This window comes from Aythya fuligula, chromosome 26, assembly GCF_009819795.1.
Source record: "Aythya fuligula isolate bAytFul2 chromosome 26, bAytFul2.pri, whole genome shotgun sequence".
Lineage (NCBI taxonomy): Eukaryota > Metazoa > Chordata > Aves > Anseriformes > Anatidae > Aythya > Aythya fuligula.
In genome coordinates this window covers 1,160,708-1,176,756 of record NC_045584.1, presented here as the reverse complement: position 1 = coordinate 1,176,756, position 16,049 = coordinate 1,160,708, and the positions used below count along the sequence as shown (strand labels likewise).

At 52.2% G+C, this 16,049-nt stretch overlaps 2 protein-coding genes across 2 annotated transcripts; both read right to left on the bottom strand.

The window, feature by feature from the left end:
- Positions 1–6,960: 6,960 nt before the first annotated feature.
- DDA1 (DET1 and DDB1 associated 1) lies at positions 6,961–13,059 on the bottom strand. The gene is made up of 5 exons (XM_032203521.1): positions 13,021–13,059; positions 9,135–9,215; positions 8,606–8,657; positions 8,230–8,291; positions 6,961–7,247 (listed from the first exon to the last, which is right to left on the bottom strand). The coding sequence occupies exons 1-5, from the start codon at positions 13,021–13,023 to the stop codon at positions 7,137–7,139; spliced, it is 309 nt and encodes a 102-aa protein (XP_032059412.1). The 5' UTR covers positions 13,024–13,059; the 3' UTR covers positions 6,961–7,136.
- Positions 13,060–13,819: 760 nt separating this feature from the next.
- MRPL34 (mitochondrial ribosomal protein L34) lies at positions 13,820–14,649 on the bottom strand. Its single transcript, XM_032203714.1, has 2 exons — positions 14,565–14,649; positions 13,820–14,385 (listed from the first exon to the last, which is right to left on the bottom strand). Exons 1-2 carry the CDS (start codon positions 14,609–14,611, stop codon positions 14,112–14,114), a joined length of 321 nt encoding a protein of 106 aa, XP_032059605.1. The 5' UTR covers positions 14,612–14,649; the 3' UTR covers positions 13,820–14,111.
- Between the last annotated feature and the right edge of the window lie 1,400 nt (positions 14,650–16,049).

The window sequence follows — 16,049 nt, the reverse complement described above, 5'->3', positions numbered from 1 at the left end:
CTTGCTGTGCGCTCTCTTTCTTCGGAAACTAAAAGAAATGAAGGGGGGGGGGGTATTTATTTCTTTTTAATTTATTTTGTCATATTTTTGTAAAACCTGCAGAAATGCAATAAAAAATATATTTCAACAAGCCTGAGGCGTGCGCTCAGTTATTGCCCCAAGTGGCTTTCGTAGCGTGCTCAGGGAGCAAACCTCAGCACTCCTGGCCCTGGGGAGGGCAGAAGGGGACACTTTGGGGCCACCGTCACCCCTCAGCCCCCCCAGGCTTTGAAACAGAGACACGAGGACGAGCCCTGCAAGCACGGGTGGGTTCAGGGCACACTCAGGCAGCAGCACCCGCAGCCACGTCGCAGCTCTGTCAGCAGCAGGAAAGGGGAGAGGAAGAATGACGAGTGGTAGCCCTCTAAATTCTGCAAATTTATTGTACACAGTATCAAACATGGAAGAGTTTAAAAATAAATGCAAAATTCCAACGGCCGTGACATTTGACTAGCAGTGTATTTACAGGCACTCCACGACGGCAGCCCTTCTGCCAACACGCAGCTGTCAGAAAAAAAAAAGAAAAAAACAACAAAAAAACAACAAAACCCGCGTTCTCCCAGCCCCCCAAGACAGGATTTTTTTTTTTTGCAAAAAGAGGGAAAACGAACTCGCGGAGACAGGTGGGAAGTTAACACACACTCACAAGCTCGACGCCGCGCTGCGAAAACCAGACTGGGATGGCGCGTGCTGAACGGAGCGAGGAGCCACAGCAGGCACGGGGGGACAGAAAGCTGAGAGCTGCTCTGAGCCGCTCGGTCGGGGTGCGGGACGGGCCAGGGCCGGGTGGTTTCACTAAAAATACCCAGCACGGCCCGCTAATGGCACGCTGCGCGCTGATTAATGAGAAACGAATGCATCTGGAAGGCAGCACGAGCGCGGTGCAGGGGCCGTGACTCAGCTCGGCACAGCCAGCCCGACCTCACGCTGTTTCTTGCGGTATCTCGTGGGGCATCTCGCGTCCCTGCACCCCAAAACCACGGCTAAGGAATGAACTGAACGGCCCGTCCTGCCCGCAGCCACGCCAGCTGCCCCAGCCCTACCCACGCTCGGCCTCCGTGCTGCTTATCAAAGCGGGGAAGAGCTTTTTGATAAGCTCTTTGACCTGTTCAGGTGTCTGCAGGAAAAGCACCGCGTGTGGGTGTAGCAGAGGCAGTTTGGGTTGGAGCTGGCTGGGACAAGTTGTCCCGGTGATGGGTGTGGAGCTGGGAGCAACGAGAGGCGTCGCTGCCGGCTCGCTAGCCGAACGAAGCTTGCTTTGGTCAGGAACAGGAGGAAATTGAAAGCAGAGTTGTAGCTAGGAGAGGATAAATCCCTGTCCTCGTGGGGCACGAGGCAGCTTTAAGGCAGCTTCGCTTTCCTAGAGGGGTGGTGAGCTGAGGACTGGGCTGCCCCTCGCCTCCGAGGGCTGGCAGAAGGGGCAAGAACGCAGCCCACGAGCTGGGGAAAGCCCTGCCTGCATCCTGCAGCATGCGGGGTAGCAAAAACTGGCCCACCTTACATCACCCAAAACTCCTGGCCAGCCAGCTCCTGCGCGAGGAAAATCCCAGTTGGGAACAGGGTCGAGGTTTCGCAGTGCTGCCCTTCCATCCTGCCAGCCCAATGCCCACTTTTGGGTTTGTATGGGTAAAACCTGGCCCTCCACCACAAAACGTTAACCCAGCCAGCTCCTCAGAAGGCATTAAGGCTTCAAATCAGACTTCTTAAATGTGTTCCTAGAAAAAGCTAACTCTAAAATCACACCCAGGGGGAGACTTGGCTTCTCACACCTGGGGACATACTGGCAAAGTTTCGCCTTTAAAAACAGTCCCAGCATTAGAAAACTTCAAAGCTGGCGTTTCGTTCCCTTGCTTCAGTCACAAAACGTTCCTCTCTGCAGCCTTTCCAATACACAGAAGTTATTTTTTTTTTCCAGTAATTGAAAAAGGAAAGGTTCCAGAAGTCCTCCCTGACATTAAACTCTGGAGATGACAAGCATTTCACACAAAAGACAGCTCAGCACACGGCTCAGGATGGGCACGGCGGGCTGGATGCGACCACTAGCCCCAGCTGCCAGCCCACGCAGCCAGCCCACCTGGCCAGCCTGCTGGCTCAGCCTTTCGGGTGATTTCTGGCACCAAAACCTCCCGGATCAGCTGTCAGATGAGACCCCTGGGCCGCACGCTCGCCGTCAGGCCGCAGACATTTGTGAGGCAGCAGAAGAGAAACCCAAAAGCGCAGTCAGCACAGCGTGAAGGTCAGCCTGTGCCTCACCAAGCCCGTGATGCAACACCCCTCCTGGGCACCGCGACCAGCACAGCCTCCGCATCTCGCTCCCAAAAATACCCTGTGCTGCTCTCCCAGGTAGATTCAGCCCTCTCTTCTGTGAAGAAAAGGATTTCCCACTCCTTGTTAGACAGCAAAAAAAAATGTAAGATAAAACCTGACACGGAGAGACGTCAAGTGGAAGCCCTCTGGTCGCGGTCGGCACATCGCTCAATTCCCCTGCTGCCAGGCTGACGTCATTAATGCAGGAAAACTATTTTCCTATTGTAGATATGCGGGGCTTTTTGAAAAACCTTTACAAGAAAAAAATGAAGCTAGTGGTAAATAAACAAGCCAGGAAACAGTAAGTGGTAACAGAGCCGACAGCCACAGAATTTAAGAACAAAATAAAAAAGGATAAAATCCAAGATTCCTGCTTAGCCTTTGCCATTAAGGCCAGAGACAAAGAGCTCGCCAGAAAATAAAGCTCTGAAGTTCGACCTGTTCTATCTAGTGCAGAGTGAGAACGCTGAGGTTAATGTTCATCACGTTCAGAAGTTGTCTCAGAGGAAGCAGTCCGAGCACCCACGACTAACTGCTGCGTAAGGCACACGCTGGAGGGAAGGAAACCCATCTGCCACCTGATCCTACTCGGGAGCACACCGCACGGCCTTGCCCACACGGGGCCTTCAGCAAAACCCCAAACAACTGCCTGCACGTGGAGCTCACCAGCCACCAGCTTGGCTTACCCCGTTCTCACCAGGATTATGATGGCAGAAAGGAGTGCCCAGGTTGCATGCATCCTTGGGATTCATCCCCAGGCTCAGAAGCCAGCTCTGAACACGGCCACTTGGGACAGAAATCCCAGGCTTTAAGACTGCTGCTGCCTCTTTTCTTAGCCTAGGACAGACGCAAAGTATTATTTTTTTTCTTTAAATCAGATCTGACTTATCTAAATGACTCTAAAAGCCTGTTCCCTTACTGTGAAAGGCATCCTGTCCACCTTAAACACTCCTCTGGCAAAGACTTTGAACACTTTGCAGCCCAGGTGCAGCTCAGCAGCCTCAGGCAGGAGCTGAGCAGCTCCTTCCTGCCCTCCCAGCCTGGATTTCCATCCCGCTGCTGGTCACCAGTCTTCACAGCTCAACGCAGTTTCAGGGCTCATCAAAGACTTCTGCACGTGCTTGCCAGCTCCGTAAGCTTCGTAGCAGTCCTTCACTTGCCAGTTTGGTACAAAAGCCAACCTTCCAGCCACGGGTTCTGCTGCGTTTTGCATTTCCCTGGGTTTATACTGTCACCTCCAGGCTCCTGCTCGAAGCGCGGGCGATACCGAACGCACAGCGGGTTCAGGGCCTCGTCCGTTAGGGCCTTGAAAAACTTCCAAGGACAGAAAGAGGAAGCAGCCTGAAAGCCACCCGTGCAGATGTTCCCTAACCGAGCATCCTCAGACAAAACAAACTAATCCGGCAAACGTCAGGAATCAGCCATAAATGCAAACAAACACTTTGCTGCTCTGATGCAGTTCCCTGTGAATTCACAGCTGGGCAGAACATGTTAAAATCTGCCCTTCTTTCCAACATTCCCCCCCCTCCTCCAACTCTTACGTGTGAGGAGTAGGTTGGTGTTTTTTTTTTTTTTGACTATTTCTCCCCTAAAAAATAAAATAAAATTATATGATACCAAGAATTAACCTAGACAAAACGTTAGTTTCCCTGCACATCAGTCACTAGTGTATTTTTACGTTAGAAAAAGGCAGTGCCTAACTTCTTAATATTCTAAACTTACCCAACATACATCTCAACTGCTGTTTAGTGCAGGAGCGCCCTGCCTGGCAGCACAGATGCCCCCAAACAGGACAGTCTGCTCCTGGACGGACTCATCGTCCCCTGGTAGAAAGAAACGTGCTCCTGCTGCTTTGACTACTGAGCAAAGATTCCCTATTCAGCTACAAAAAATCCTGATCTCTGACAAGTATCTCAAGTTCTCATTAAAAAACCCAAACCTTTAGTGTACATTGGTAACAGAAACAATACAAATTCCACTAGGCAGACAGGTACAAAAGAACCCCTGAGGGTCACTAAATTTCAGTCACTTTGTAACAAGAGAGGCTGAAGTGCCAAGAGCCAGGCATTGTACAAACAGTGTGGTCAGCAAGAAATCCAGGGTTTGGGTTTTTTTTTTTTTTCTTATTTTTGTCGTTTTCAATGCACTAAGGCACCAGGAAGTCACAGTTAGGCAAGTAAGATCTTCCATGCAACACTCAAACCTGATACACTTACCATGGATTAAACAGATAGGATCAAAGTGCAATAGCTTGAGGACAGCACTCTGGAGCCAGGAGCAGCAGGAAAAGTGGGCTGGAGAAGGAAGGAGAGGAGGGAGCTCTCGCTGCAGATCAGGTGGGATGTAGAAAGACCCACTGGGGGTATTAGAAATCCACACTGCTTGTGCTCAACCATGAATGCAAAAAAAACAAACAAACAAACAAAAAGACAAGTTTGATACTTAAGGTCACATCTCTTTGAAGATTAGTTTCTCCATCACTTCAGAACTACTTTTAAAAAAATAAAAAATAAAAAGGCAACCTTCTCTTACCTCCTAAAAATCTCTGAAACATCTCAAAGGCTCCCAGAACCAACAAGAGAATTTTTAACGACACGGAGGGAACAAAGACGGGGGTTTACGACAGGAAGGAACTGCCAACTCTCTTTAATAGTACATCACTCTGTCTAGCAGAGAAGTCAGCAAAGCCCAAACCTTGCCATGTCAATCAAGTATACAGCATTTTACAACTTCAACGCACTGTACAAACATTAGTCTGCAAGGCTGCAGCTCCCAAGCTTTGCTAAAACACACAAATTGGTCACACTTTACCACCAGCTGCATGTCCGTTTCCTCTTTTGGTATCTCACAGCTCTTCACAGGATTCTTCAGCTTCAGCTTCAGGTGATCCCTGCGAGACCAGATGCTAACACAGCATCTTCAGTTAACATCCTGCACTTTGCACAGAAGTACTTGTTGGTAGCGGCACGCTGGGAGAAGTCCTCTTGCAATTGCCAGTAAATCCGACGGAATTGTAAGTAGTTTTTATCTTCACCAACACGGTTGGCATTTCCAACAACATTCCAGTAATTTGGAGGTTACTGCCACGGCAAAAAGGTAACGTTTTCTGAGGCAGGTACAAAGTTCTAAGCTACTCGGTGTTAACTTTGAGTTAAATTCACTCGCTGCATCAGGAACTCGGTGCCTAACACACATTTGAGAACGCCGAGTGAGCTGTGCCCTGCTCTTCCCAAGGTTCTGCCTCATAACACGAAGTCATAAGCAATGGTCTATCTCCCTTCGGGTCCCCTTTGCCCCCACACCTGATCTTGTGGTGTCCGCTGGTAGGAAGGGGCTGCTGTGGAGAAGGGGATAGCAGAAACCCTGGCCTCAAGGCTCGTGGCCACTGCAGTCGCACAGAACTGGGCTCATCCCGGATCTCTAGAACAACGTTCGCGTGAGATTTCTTGAACTGGTGTTTCAGATTGGTGAACGAGGAAAAAACACAGTTATAACTTCATCAATTTAAACTAACACAGTGTGAAGTCAGCTTCTTACATTAAAGCAGACAAGACATCATTACTAAACTACACCTTCCCTGTCCCCTTCAGCGACGATGGTCATTTCCTTTGAAGTCTCTGAACCTCCGACTCCACCTGGACGACTTACGGGTCTCCACTTCTGCTCCTCCTGAAGAGTCAGTGAAGGGTTACAGGCAACAGGCACTGAGCTGTCCCAGTCCAAAAGAGATGGGTTGGTCTTTAACGGAGACCACGGAAGCTCACATTTGGATCAACTCAAAGTCCCAGACTCCACTCCAGACATGCCGATATCGCAGGAAATTCAACGTACCATTAGTCAGAGCCGGCAGTCGACACAGAGAACTAGATCTAGTTGCCAAGGTGCTCCTAGACTCATCCGGCCAAGCGCTGCCTGCAGGGCGCCTACCCAACTCCACTCCATCAGCTGCTGCTTAAATACACTGTTGATCAAATACTCAGAATAGGATAAAAGCATCCTTTTATTCCAACGGAGAAGTTGCACATATCAGTCTGTTCAAGACCAAGAGACTGTTAGAATTAAAAGAGCAACACAAGCAACACACCTTTCACTTGAATTCTCCATGACCACTGACGCATGAGATAATGTACGCTGCCAAACGACCGTGGCCCTCACAGAACAGACCAAAAGAATACAACTGATATATCAAGTTGACAACACGTTTTGCTAAGATCAACATAATCCTAAATGACACCCATGATTTTTCTTTTTTTTTTTCTTTTTTTCTTTCTTTTTTTTTTTTTTTTTTTTTTTTTTTTAAGTGCAGTGCCAATTTCAGAGTATTTGAGAAAAAAAATAGTGAGGCCCCACACTTATGGCTGGACTGGGCACAAAGAAGAACGAACCACTCGTAACGTGTCAATGGGTACATGGATCAAAAAGCCTGCACCACGCCAGGGGTCTGTAACAACCCGTCTCCTGCTCAGGCTTCCGTAGCTAGACCCGGTTGGTTAGGTAACAGATTTAACAAAACCTGTAAAAGTGACAGTGTATGCTTTTGAGAAAGGAGGAACTAAGGTTATACTACGTGTTTTACTGGATTGTTCCACCATTGCTCCGTAAGTTTTACGGCATAAATAAAAAAAAAAAAAAAAAAACGGAGAAAAAATAAATACATTGGCTCCTATGAAGTCAGAAGTGGTTTGGGCTGCATAGTGGATGGGTGAGAGATGGGGGCAAGGGGCGAAATTTACACACTTTGAGACAAAACAGGAAGCGCCTGCAAAGTAGTAGAGGAGAAAGCCAAGAGTTTAAGTGTCCTCGTTCATATCCTGGCTGTCTGTCCGAGCGATTTTCCGTGGTGGCGCCGAATTCTCACCTTCTATTTCCACTTGCTCTTGATCTCTCTTCTTTGCTGCATTCTGTTTGGACAAAGAAAGTCACAGTGAAACTCTCCAAAGCCTTCTGAGGCTGGCGGGAGCTAATGCCAGTAGAAAAAAAATGTTGTTTGTAAAAATTTCAGGATGGAACACAGCAATGCGATGACCTAACAGACATATTGAAACAAACCACGAGGATTTTGCCCAAAGCCAAGGGGTGCTTCTTCATATTTGAGGGTGGGGCAACGACACCAATCATTGCTCTCAGCATCTTTTATTTATAGACCTCAAATATTTCATACACATGAGTAAGATTCTTTTTTCCTGCTTCTCTGAGTCAGTCCCTAAACTTATCAAAATCACCAAAAGACTTCCGTCATACACAAATATTTTCTTTTCAGCTTCAAGGCTCCTTATAATTTTGCCTCTCTCTGTGTTCTGCATCCTCTCATAATTAAGATCCCTGCTTTATTATCTCCACTCCCAAGTCCTTGCCTCGTGTCTGAGCCCTTCCAACCCAGGCAGCATCAGTCTCAGACGCCAGCTAGAGCCTCCTAATTTGTGCATTCCTGATACGGGAACTCGGATTTCGTAACCAAGGTACTTACACGGCCTCATTAATGCATTCATGTTCTGCATAAGCTCATCCATCTTTTGCTAACAGTCTTGGGAGGTAGGAGCTCTCCTCTAGCTGTAAAGCAGACAGCTGAGGCACAGGGAGACCAATTTGCAAAGGTCACAAAGGAAAATTGTGCTAAGTGGGAAACAGAACTGAAGCCTCCCAAGTTCTAGACTAAACACTGAGTTACTGTCCTCTGAAACAGAACAAAAAGCTTTAAAAAAAAATAAAATGTTGTGAGGAGACAGAGCTGTGCAGAGACACAGCCTCCTTTTGCTGAAGTGCATTTCACAAGGACTGAATCACTCTTAATTAATCATCAATATCTTGATTGTGATCGATACCCAGCTCTATCAGCCAGAGTCAGCAAATCGAGACGCTTATATTAAGGAAACACAACCATACCTTTTTGTCCCACTGCTGATGTAAGTAACGCAAAAGTATATTTGTCTTTTCTGTTACTATAACTGCCAAAGAAAGAGAGAAACAAGCTGAGGTCGTTTTAAAGACAACCTTTAAAACTGTGCAGCAATCATGACATTATTTCACGTACTAAGCATGGTCCTTTAGATTAAAGGGCAGGACGCAGGAACAGCAATCACTTCGTTAGGACAGAGGAAAAGCACAAAAAAATCAGTAACTAGACATACACTGCTTGTAACTGCGGTGACAGTTCAAGAGTATCAGCTGATCTGAAGTTCAAAATCAGTGAATTTACGTGTATGCCAGATTTTTAAAATCCAAAAACAGGAAAAACCCCACGTCAGTGGAGCAGACTTACTTTGTTCAGACGGGTATTCTCTCGTGGGAAGGTATACCGATGGTCTTCTGTTCTGTAGAGGAATTGCACAGTTACAGAACAGCGACAGCTACCAGGTGATTTTTAACTCCAGCACAGCTAAACCAACCCAAAAGCCACCAGAAACCCAGGCTACAAATGCATTCGGATATTCTGCCCCGTTATATGACACTGTGCTGCTGCTTTTTTCCTCTATTTTTTAAGAAATTCGAAGCAGGTCCATTTTTCTGGTGTTTTTCAGGGCCTAAGACCATTGCTAAAGAATGTGAGCATACAGAGAGCACCACTGATGTGGCTTGGCTGCCGTGAGGACGCATGCCTCACCAAAACAAGCAGGAGGTTTTCCTCGCCAATCTCAGCTCATGAACTACAAGCACACATGGCTGGGTTTGTTTGTTTTCTTAAAAACAAACAAACACTCGTTTCGAGTTTATTTCCCTCTCATATCCTTTGAGCCCTGCAAGAAAACCTCCCAGAGCACCGGGATTTCTGGCCGACACGCAATACTTACTGATGCTTTACATACGGAGTCCGCATGGAATCTGCTGAAGTTGCTTTTGTTGTAGACCGGTAATCCTTTCAAAAAATCGGCCTGAAAAGACAAAGAACACAAACAAAGAAGTAGGTGAAGAAAGGAAGAGTGATATTGCAGTTGTTGTTTGCTTTGGGCTGATTCTCCAAGGAGCAGCTCGGGTCGTTAGGATAAATAACTGCAGGGCTGGGAAGGATGTTGCCAGGTCCCAGCTAGTGAGAGCGGTTGGAAACCGAAACAAAAAAAAAAAAAAAAAGAAAAAAACAACACAAAAGTGGTTTTGTAAACCAAGCGAATCCCCAGCTTTTGCGTTTGGCTCGCTGTTCTCCCAAAGTTCTGGAATGCAGCTGGAAGGCTGCTCGAGAAAGCTCTCCTAGCATCCAGGTGACGCGGGTGAGCTCAGGAAGGAAGCTCTGCACCACGCAGACCCCAGCGGGATCCACAGACCAGCACAAACCACACCACCACCCGAGGGAACTGCCGCAGCCACCCCGATGACTCAAATCCTCGAACACGTCCCCGTTTCAAACCAGTTGCTCTTTCGCTTTCGCAGTCACCATTCTTTGTCGATTCCCGAAAGCGACGAAAGCCTCCGAGGCCCCAAAAGCCCAATCCTTATCAGCGAGGCCCGACTTTTTTTCTTTTGGTGAAGGATCACGCCCCTGCCTGCGTCAGCGCTGCCAGTCCTTCAAAAAATAACCCCCCCCCAGTTCAGAAAAGAGCCGAACACGCGGGGCAGCGAAGCTATTTGCTAAACAGCGGCGGGAACCCCGCGGAGCCCTCGCTGTTTAATTAAGCCGCACCAGCGTGAAACAGGAATTTCCTTCTCCAAAGTGAAAAAAAGGGGGGCGGGAGGGGAGCGTTACGGGGTCACGAGAACAGCCAGCTTGAAAGCCTGCCGGAGCCTCTTCGCTCACAGCACAGAGGGACAAAGGGAGATGCTCGGGGAGGTGTTGAAAGCAGCCAGGAGACGGGGAAGAAACGCACGAGGTGCCTGGGCGATAGGCAGGAGGGGCCCTGAGCCTCCCGAAGCCATCAGATCAGCTACCTGCGCCGCAGTGATCCTCCCTCAAAGCCTCAAAGCCTATTATAGTGCACACCAAAGGCTGCTAATCCTCCACACGCAGCAGCCTGCTTAGGAGCAATTTAAACAGGAGGGGGAAGCAGCAGAGGAGCCGTTTGATTTCGGCCTTCGAAGCGATAAATGAACGGCCGCGGCTGCTCCACAACCGCCGGGCTCAAAGGCGTTGTTTCCACCCAAAATAGGGGCCGTTATTTTCATTAAGGCCGCATCTTTACTTCAAAACAAAGAGCTGCAATTAGCCAAACCAGAAATTATTATTCACGCTCTTGTTTTTGAGCCGACGTTCTCGTTTCCACATTCAGCCCTTCCTGGGTGCCAGGTTTTAGCTGAAAGGAGAGACTTGGAAAAAGAGGTTTGAAGCAGCCAACAGCAAATTTCTCCCTGTCTCGTCCCCCTCAGGGGCGAGGGTCCCAGGCTGAAAAGGGTGGGGAATCCTCTAAGGACTTCCACAGGCACTTTCCTCCTCACAGCCCAGGTTTAAGACCCTCTGATTGTTTGGAAGGGCTGAGGATCTTTAGAAACACCCCCGATTTCGAAGCAAACCTTTAACGGCACGGTGCTACAGGAGCCCGCTCCAGGCAGGGCCAGGCACGCCCCTGGTTCCTTTAACTGCTTGCTTTCGGTTTCTGTTCTTGTAAGTGCAAATAACTGTTCCTGCCGAGCAGCACACAGCTTCGGGTCTGCCCCACCTCAGTTCCCTCACCCCAGGCTATTCCCCACTGCCCCATGGAGGGGTTCGGGCTGGCAGAGCCCGCGTTTGCCCTGAGAGGGGGCGCAGCTCTCCCCAGGCACGCTGAAGTCTTTTTTTTAACAGATTTCTACAGCAGTCATGCCCAGTAAGTTGTTAAAATACCATTAAAATCATCAGTCCAAATGCAATTTAAATAAGGAACGTGTTTGAAACGTGGGTGCACCCCCTCCTCTAGGATATAAGCGACTGAAGGGGGATGTGCAGCAGCTCAGAGGAGGCTACAGAGACCTCAGCTCCTGCAGGACAGCCTCGAGCACACCGAGCTCAGCCTCCGCCTCACCCTTGGGTGCAGCCACACCTGCTAGGGCAGGAAAACGGCAGGAAAATTGGAATTTGAGCAAGGGGAGAGCCATTTCTCTAGTTTAAGCGCCGGGAAGTACAACGGAAAAGCCGCGTTGTTAGCACCCAGGTGATCCTGCTGCTAATCCTGCCCCGTTTCAACAGGCACCTGCCCTGATGCAACCTCCTGAAAAGTTCCCCTGGGGGAAGCGCCCCGAGGCACGTTCCTGGATATCCGGCACGAAATTGGGAGCGCAGCGCCCCTTATCTGCTCCAAAGGGCACCAGATAAGGCAGGTCACCGCCGCACCCCCCCCCCACCGCGGTGCCACACGAGGAAATGTTCCTCCTGCAGCCCCTTCTGGCGCTCTTTAAGCGAGCAGAGCGTGCCCAAACGCCCAAGCAAGCGACCTCAGGAGGCAACAGCGGCTCCTTCTGCGCTTTGGGAGGTGAGGGAGAGATAAGAGGCCGTTCCTGGGGCAACAGGGCGCTGGGCTTCCTAGGAAGTCCTCGTCTAAAAGCAGAAAGGTGAAAATAAAGACCAAAAAAAAAGCAACGTATGCATGCCCTGGTTTGGAAAGGAACCGCAGCAACCACACTGAGGAGCGGGAGGCCCAAAGCACGGGGGCTGGGAGCAGGGCTGTGTCCCCACACCACGCACACGCGGACGTGGGGTGGGGGAGAAGCACCAACAGGGGGCCCGGCCACCAAAGCTCCCAGCTTTGGGACATGGAGACCCCAGGGGACACCCCCCAGGGGACACCGCTGACCCCTCTTTGTCACAGGGCTCGCTGAGGGGCAGGAAAAAGCCTTTCTTGCCCCAAAAACAACCCCCCCAATGCAGGGGAAGGGGATGGGATCTCTCCTGGCCGCGACCACCACCACCAAACCCCCAGGCAGCCGCTTGCTACGTGGGGACACCCCAATAAACCCCAACAACCCCCCCACACCCAGACCCTCTGAGCACACAGCACTGGGGGGGGGGGGAACACCCCACATCCCGGGGTACCCCCAAATTTCCCCCATTTCCCCCTCCGCCCTCCAGCACCCCCCACCTCAGCAGCCGACCCCAGGGGCAAGGCAGAGGGGGACCAAATGCCCCCCCCACAAGGGGGACCACAGCCCCCTGCACCCCCTGTTCCCCTCAGGAAAACGGGGCACCCCCAGAAAAAAGGGACACCCCCCTCAAAAGAGCAGCTCCCCCCCTCGAAAAATGCCTCCCAGGACAGCAGCCCCCCCGAAAAACGGGGTATCCCTAGAAGAACAGCCCCCCGAGGAAAAAGGGGCACCCCCAGAATCACAAAACCCCCCCAAAAAATTAAAAGGTGAACCCCCCCCCCCTCGAAAAGCCGGGTGCCCCCCCCCCAGGAGAACACCCATACCGAGAAAAAAAAAAAAGACACCCCAAAAATAAACGGGGCAGCACCCCAAAACACCAACAACCCCCTCCGAAAAACGGGGACCCCCCCCCAAAAAAAAAAAAAGAGACCCCCTCCCACAACTGAGCCCCCCCCCCCATGAACCCCGCCGCCATTTTGGGGGCCCACACCCGCCCCAGGAGGGGGGGGGGGAGGGGGGGCGCACCCCCCCCTCAAGCTCCCTCAGCCCGCAGCGAGGGGGGCCCGGCCTCGCCCCCCCCCAAAGCCTCAGGGAGGGCTCCGGGGGCTGAAGGCCGGAGGAGGCCGCGCTCCCCTCAGCGCAGGGGGCCCGGGGGCGCCGCCATTTCGGGCGGGGGCCCGGCCCAGCGCCTACCATCTTCGCCGCCGCCAGCCGGGAGGAGCCGCCCCGCCTCCGCCGCCTCAGCCGCTTCCCCGCCCCCTCCGCCTCCTCCGCGCGTTCCCATTGGTCCGCGCCGAGCCCGGCTCCGCGCTCATTGGGCCAGGCGGCCGTCAGTCAGCGCGGCGCTGAGGCGCTTGGGGTGAGGGAGGGGCAGGAAATGCCCCGCTCGGGAGGGGTTGGGAGGAAGGAGGGGGGGGAGAGGACCCGGATGTGGAGGCGGCCGCGGGGCGTGATGGGAAATGTAGTCCGAGCGGGGATCCCCTGTCCCTGTGGCTCTCGTTAATTGCGTGGTAGGGGTGAGGCTGTTAATTAGCGGCGCTGGACGGCCAGCAGTCTTGAGGAGGAGTTGGCGTGCAGTCACCGTGTGTAATCAGAGCGACCCCAAGCCCTGCTGCAGCCCTGGGAAACTGGCCAACAACCACTTGGGTCAGGCAGCGCTCCCCAAACAGCTCTAGCCACAAAAAGTCACCCCCGGGACAGAAAAACCCCCAAAATCCCCTTCAGACCAGCACAGGAACGGGTGTCCCAGCCCAGAGCTGCCACCAAGGAACAGGACAGCGTCCCTGACGATTCCCCACTAACATGTACCTCACAGGGATAGAGAAGCAGAGCAGGGACACTGAAGATTTGGCCGTTGTAAAATACAAACTAAGCTCTCCCTGGTGTCAGCCCTTATTCCACGCTGCTGCCGTCCTTTCGAGGCTCCCAGGCACTTGTGAACCTCAGATCAACCTGTCTTTCCTCTCCCTGTTAACTTCACATCGACAATTAGTACAGGAAGCGCAATAAAAGCTGCTAGGCTTTAATTACAGCTTGTGTTTTCCACAGGTTTATCTTACAATCACGCGTAGACATGGCAGTGACCTGACAATTAAAAAAGCAGCCAATAAACCAAGCCCTCGCAGACCGCTCTCCAACCAGGGTGATTCCTCTCGTGCTGCAGAAGGGGCAGCCGGGTGCTGTCCTCAGTAAAAGCCCTCAGGCTGCGTCACTCCAAATCCAAGGCACTTTTCGGGCTCGGTTCCAGCTCACCCCACCCCAAACCGACCCCACAGGCCGAGGCCTCAGTGGCTCAGGGACTTCCTGCCCTTGAGCATGCGCCGCAGGATAACCTCGATGCCTCCTGGTGTGCTGATGCGCTTGATCCAGCCGTGGGTCCGTTTGCGCTTGCGGTTGTTGGGCTGGTACTCGTTGCCCCGCGCCTTGAGGCGAACCTGCTGCAGGCTCCACGAGGACACCGGGCCGCCGAGGCCGAGGGGCAGCTCCCGGGACCTTGACAGGACGGACGCCGCCCGGAGCTGGAAGGGAGAGGCCGCGACGTGCCGCAGGAGGAGAAAACTTGGCAGGGAAAGAGAAAAAAAGGAAATAAATCAGCGGGGAGAGGCCGCGGCGCTGCCCCCAAGGCCCTGAGGAGGCAGCGGCGCCTTCAGCACAGCCACGCCGAGGAGGAACGGGGGGAATCTCCGCGGCAGCGGGGGTCAGGCCCGGCCCCGTTACGGTTACCGCGGTCCCGTTACCTGCCGCCGGCGGCCCGCGGCCACAGCAGGCCCAGGCCCGCCGCCATCACCTCAGCCCTCCCTAGCAACGCCGCCCTCCCAACAACACCGCCCCCTATTGGCTCCTCGCCGCCGAGGGGGGAAAGCGCGCATGCGCCCTGGAGAGCCCAACCCCTCCGTGCCGCCGCGGGGGGTGATGGGATTTGTAGTCCTGGAGACGGCCGAGCCCGCCGCGTTGTTACCATGGCGACGGGCTCGGGGTTTGGCCTGGTCCCCCCCAGGCCGTGTCCCAGCGGGCCGCCCGCGGCTCCAAATAGTGGAATAATGGAAAATTTATGGAAAAAAGGACCCCCTGTCCCCCCGGGCTTTGCTGGGAGCTTGTGAGGTGCAAAGCCCGCCTGGGCAGGGTGTCCCCTCGTCATCAAAAGTCACCGACAAAACATAACATTTAGAGGCATGAACATAAAAACATAGTCCTAACATAAAACATAGCATCTAGAGGCAGCTCTAAATGCAGAGTTATTGCTTGTCAAAACACTGTAGCCATCACCAGCCCCTGCGTTTCCATCCCTTTGCCATGGCAGGAACACGAGTGACCCCATGGAGGCCCCATCCCCGTCCTCCCCCACCACCACCCCGTGTCACCGCGGCGTTCCCCATTCACCGATTTACCCCCAAATCTGCACGACATCAGCCTGGCCCACCAGCACCCGGCTCCGGCCGCCTTCCTCCTGTAACACACATACCCTTTTCAGGACAGAGCAGCATCGTGCACAGTGAGGATGATGAGGGTTCATCCTGCTCCCGCTGCTGGGCTGAAAAATGTGGTTTGCAGCCTTTTACGGGGCTGGGTGGTGAGTCACCGATCGTCGGGGCAGATCTCTGCCACCCTTGCTGTCTGCTCTGATCATTAAAAATTGTTTTGCTGGAGGCAAGCTTGGCTGTATCACCAAGAACAGGCACCAGCTCTGGCTTTTTTCTGTTTTTTGTTTTTTGTTTTTTGTTTTTTTTTGACTGTTTTGTTGTGTTCCCTCCAGAAGTCCACACCGACAGCATCACGTGTTCAGGAGATGTGAATCCAGCCCTCCCTAAAACATGGATGTGAAAAAAAAAAAAAAAAAAAAGAGATACATTCATGATTTTCTATCTGTCGTGTCACAGCTCCTGCGTGCTGCGAGCTCGTGCTTTCTGTGCACACTCACAGGTGCTGAGCTCTGACACACTCGTGGCGTCTGGGAAGCCACAGATACCAAAACAGCGAGAAAACGGTAAAAGATTTCTCCTCCCTGACAAGAGCAGGGATTAACGATGAGTCCTGCTCACAACACATTTCACAGGCACCGCTCTGCTCAAACCCCGCTTGCTGTGGGGCGGCCACACTGGGAGATGGGAGAACTCCCCATTTGGGTTGGGATGCCAAGGCCAGCACCGGGCGGGGAGCTCGATAACCCAAATCCTTGGAGGGGGCAAAACCCAACACCCATCCTCCTGCCCCCCCCTGCTCCT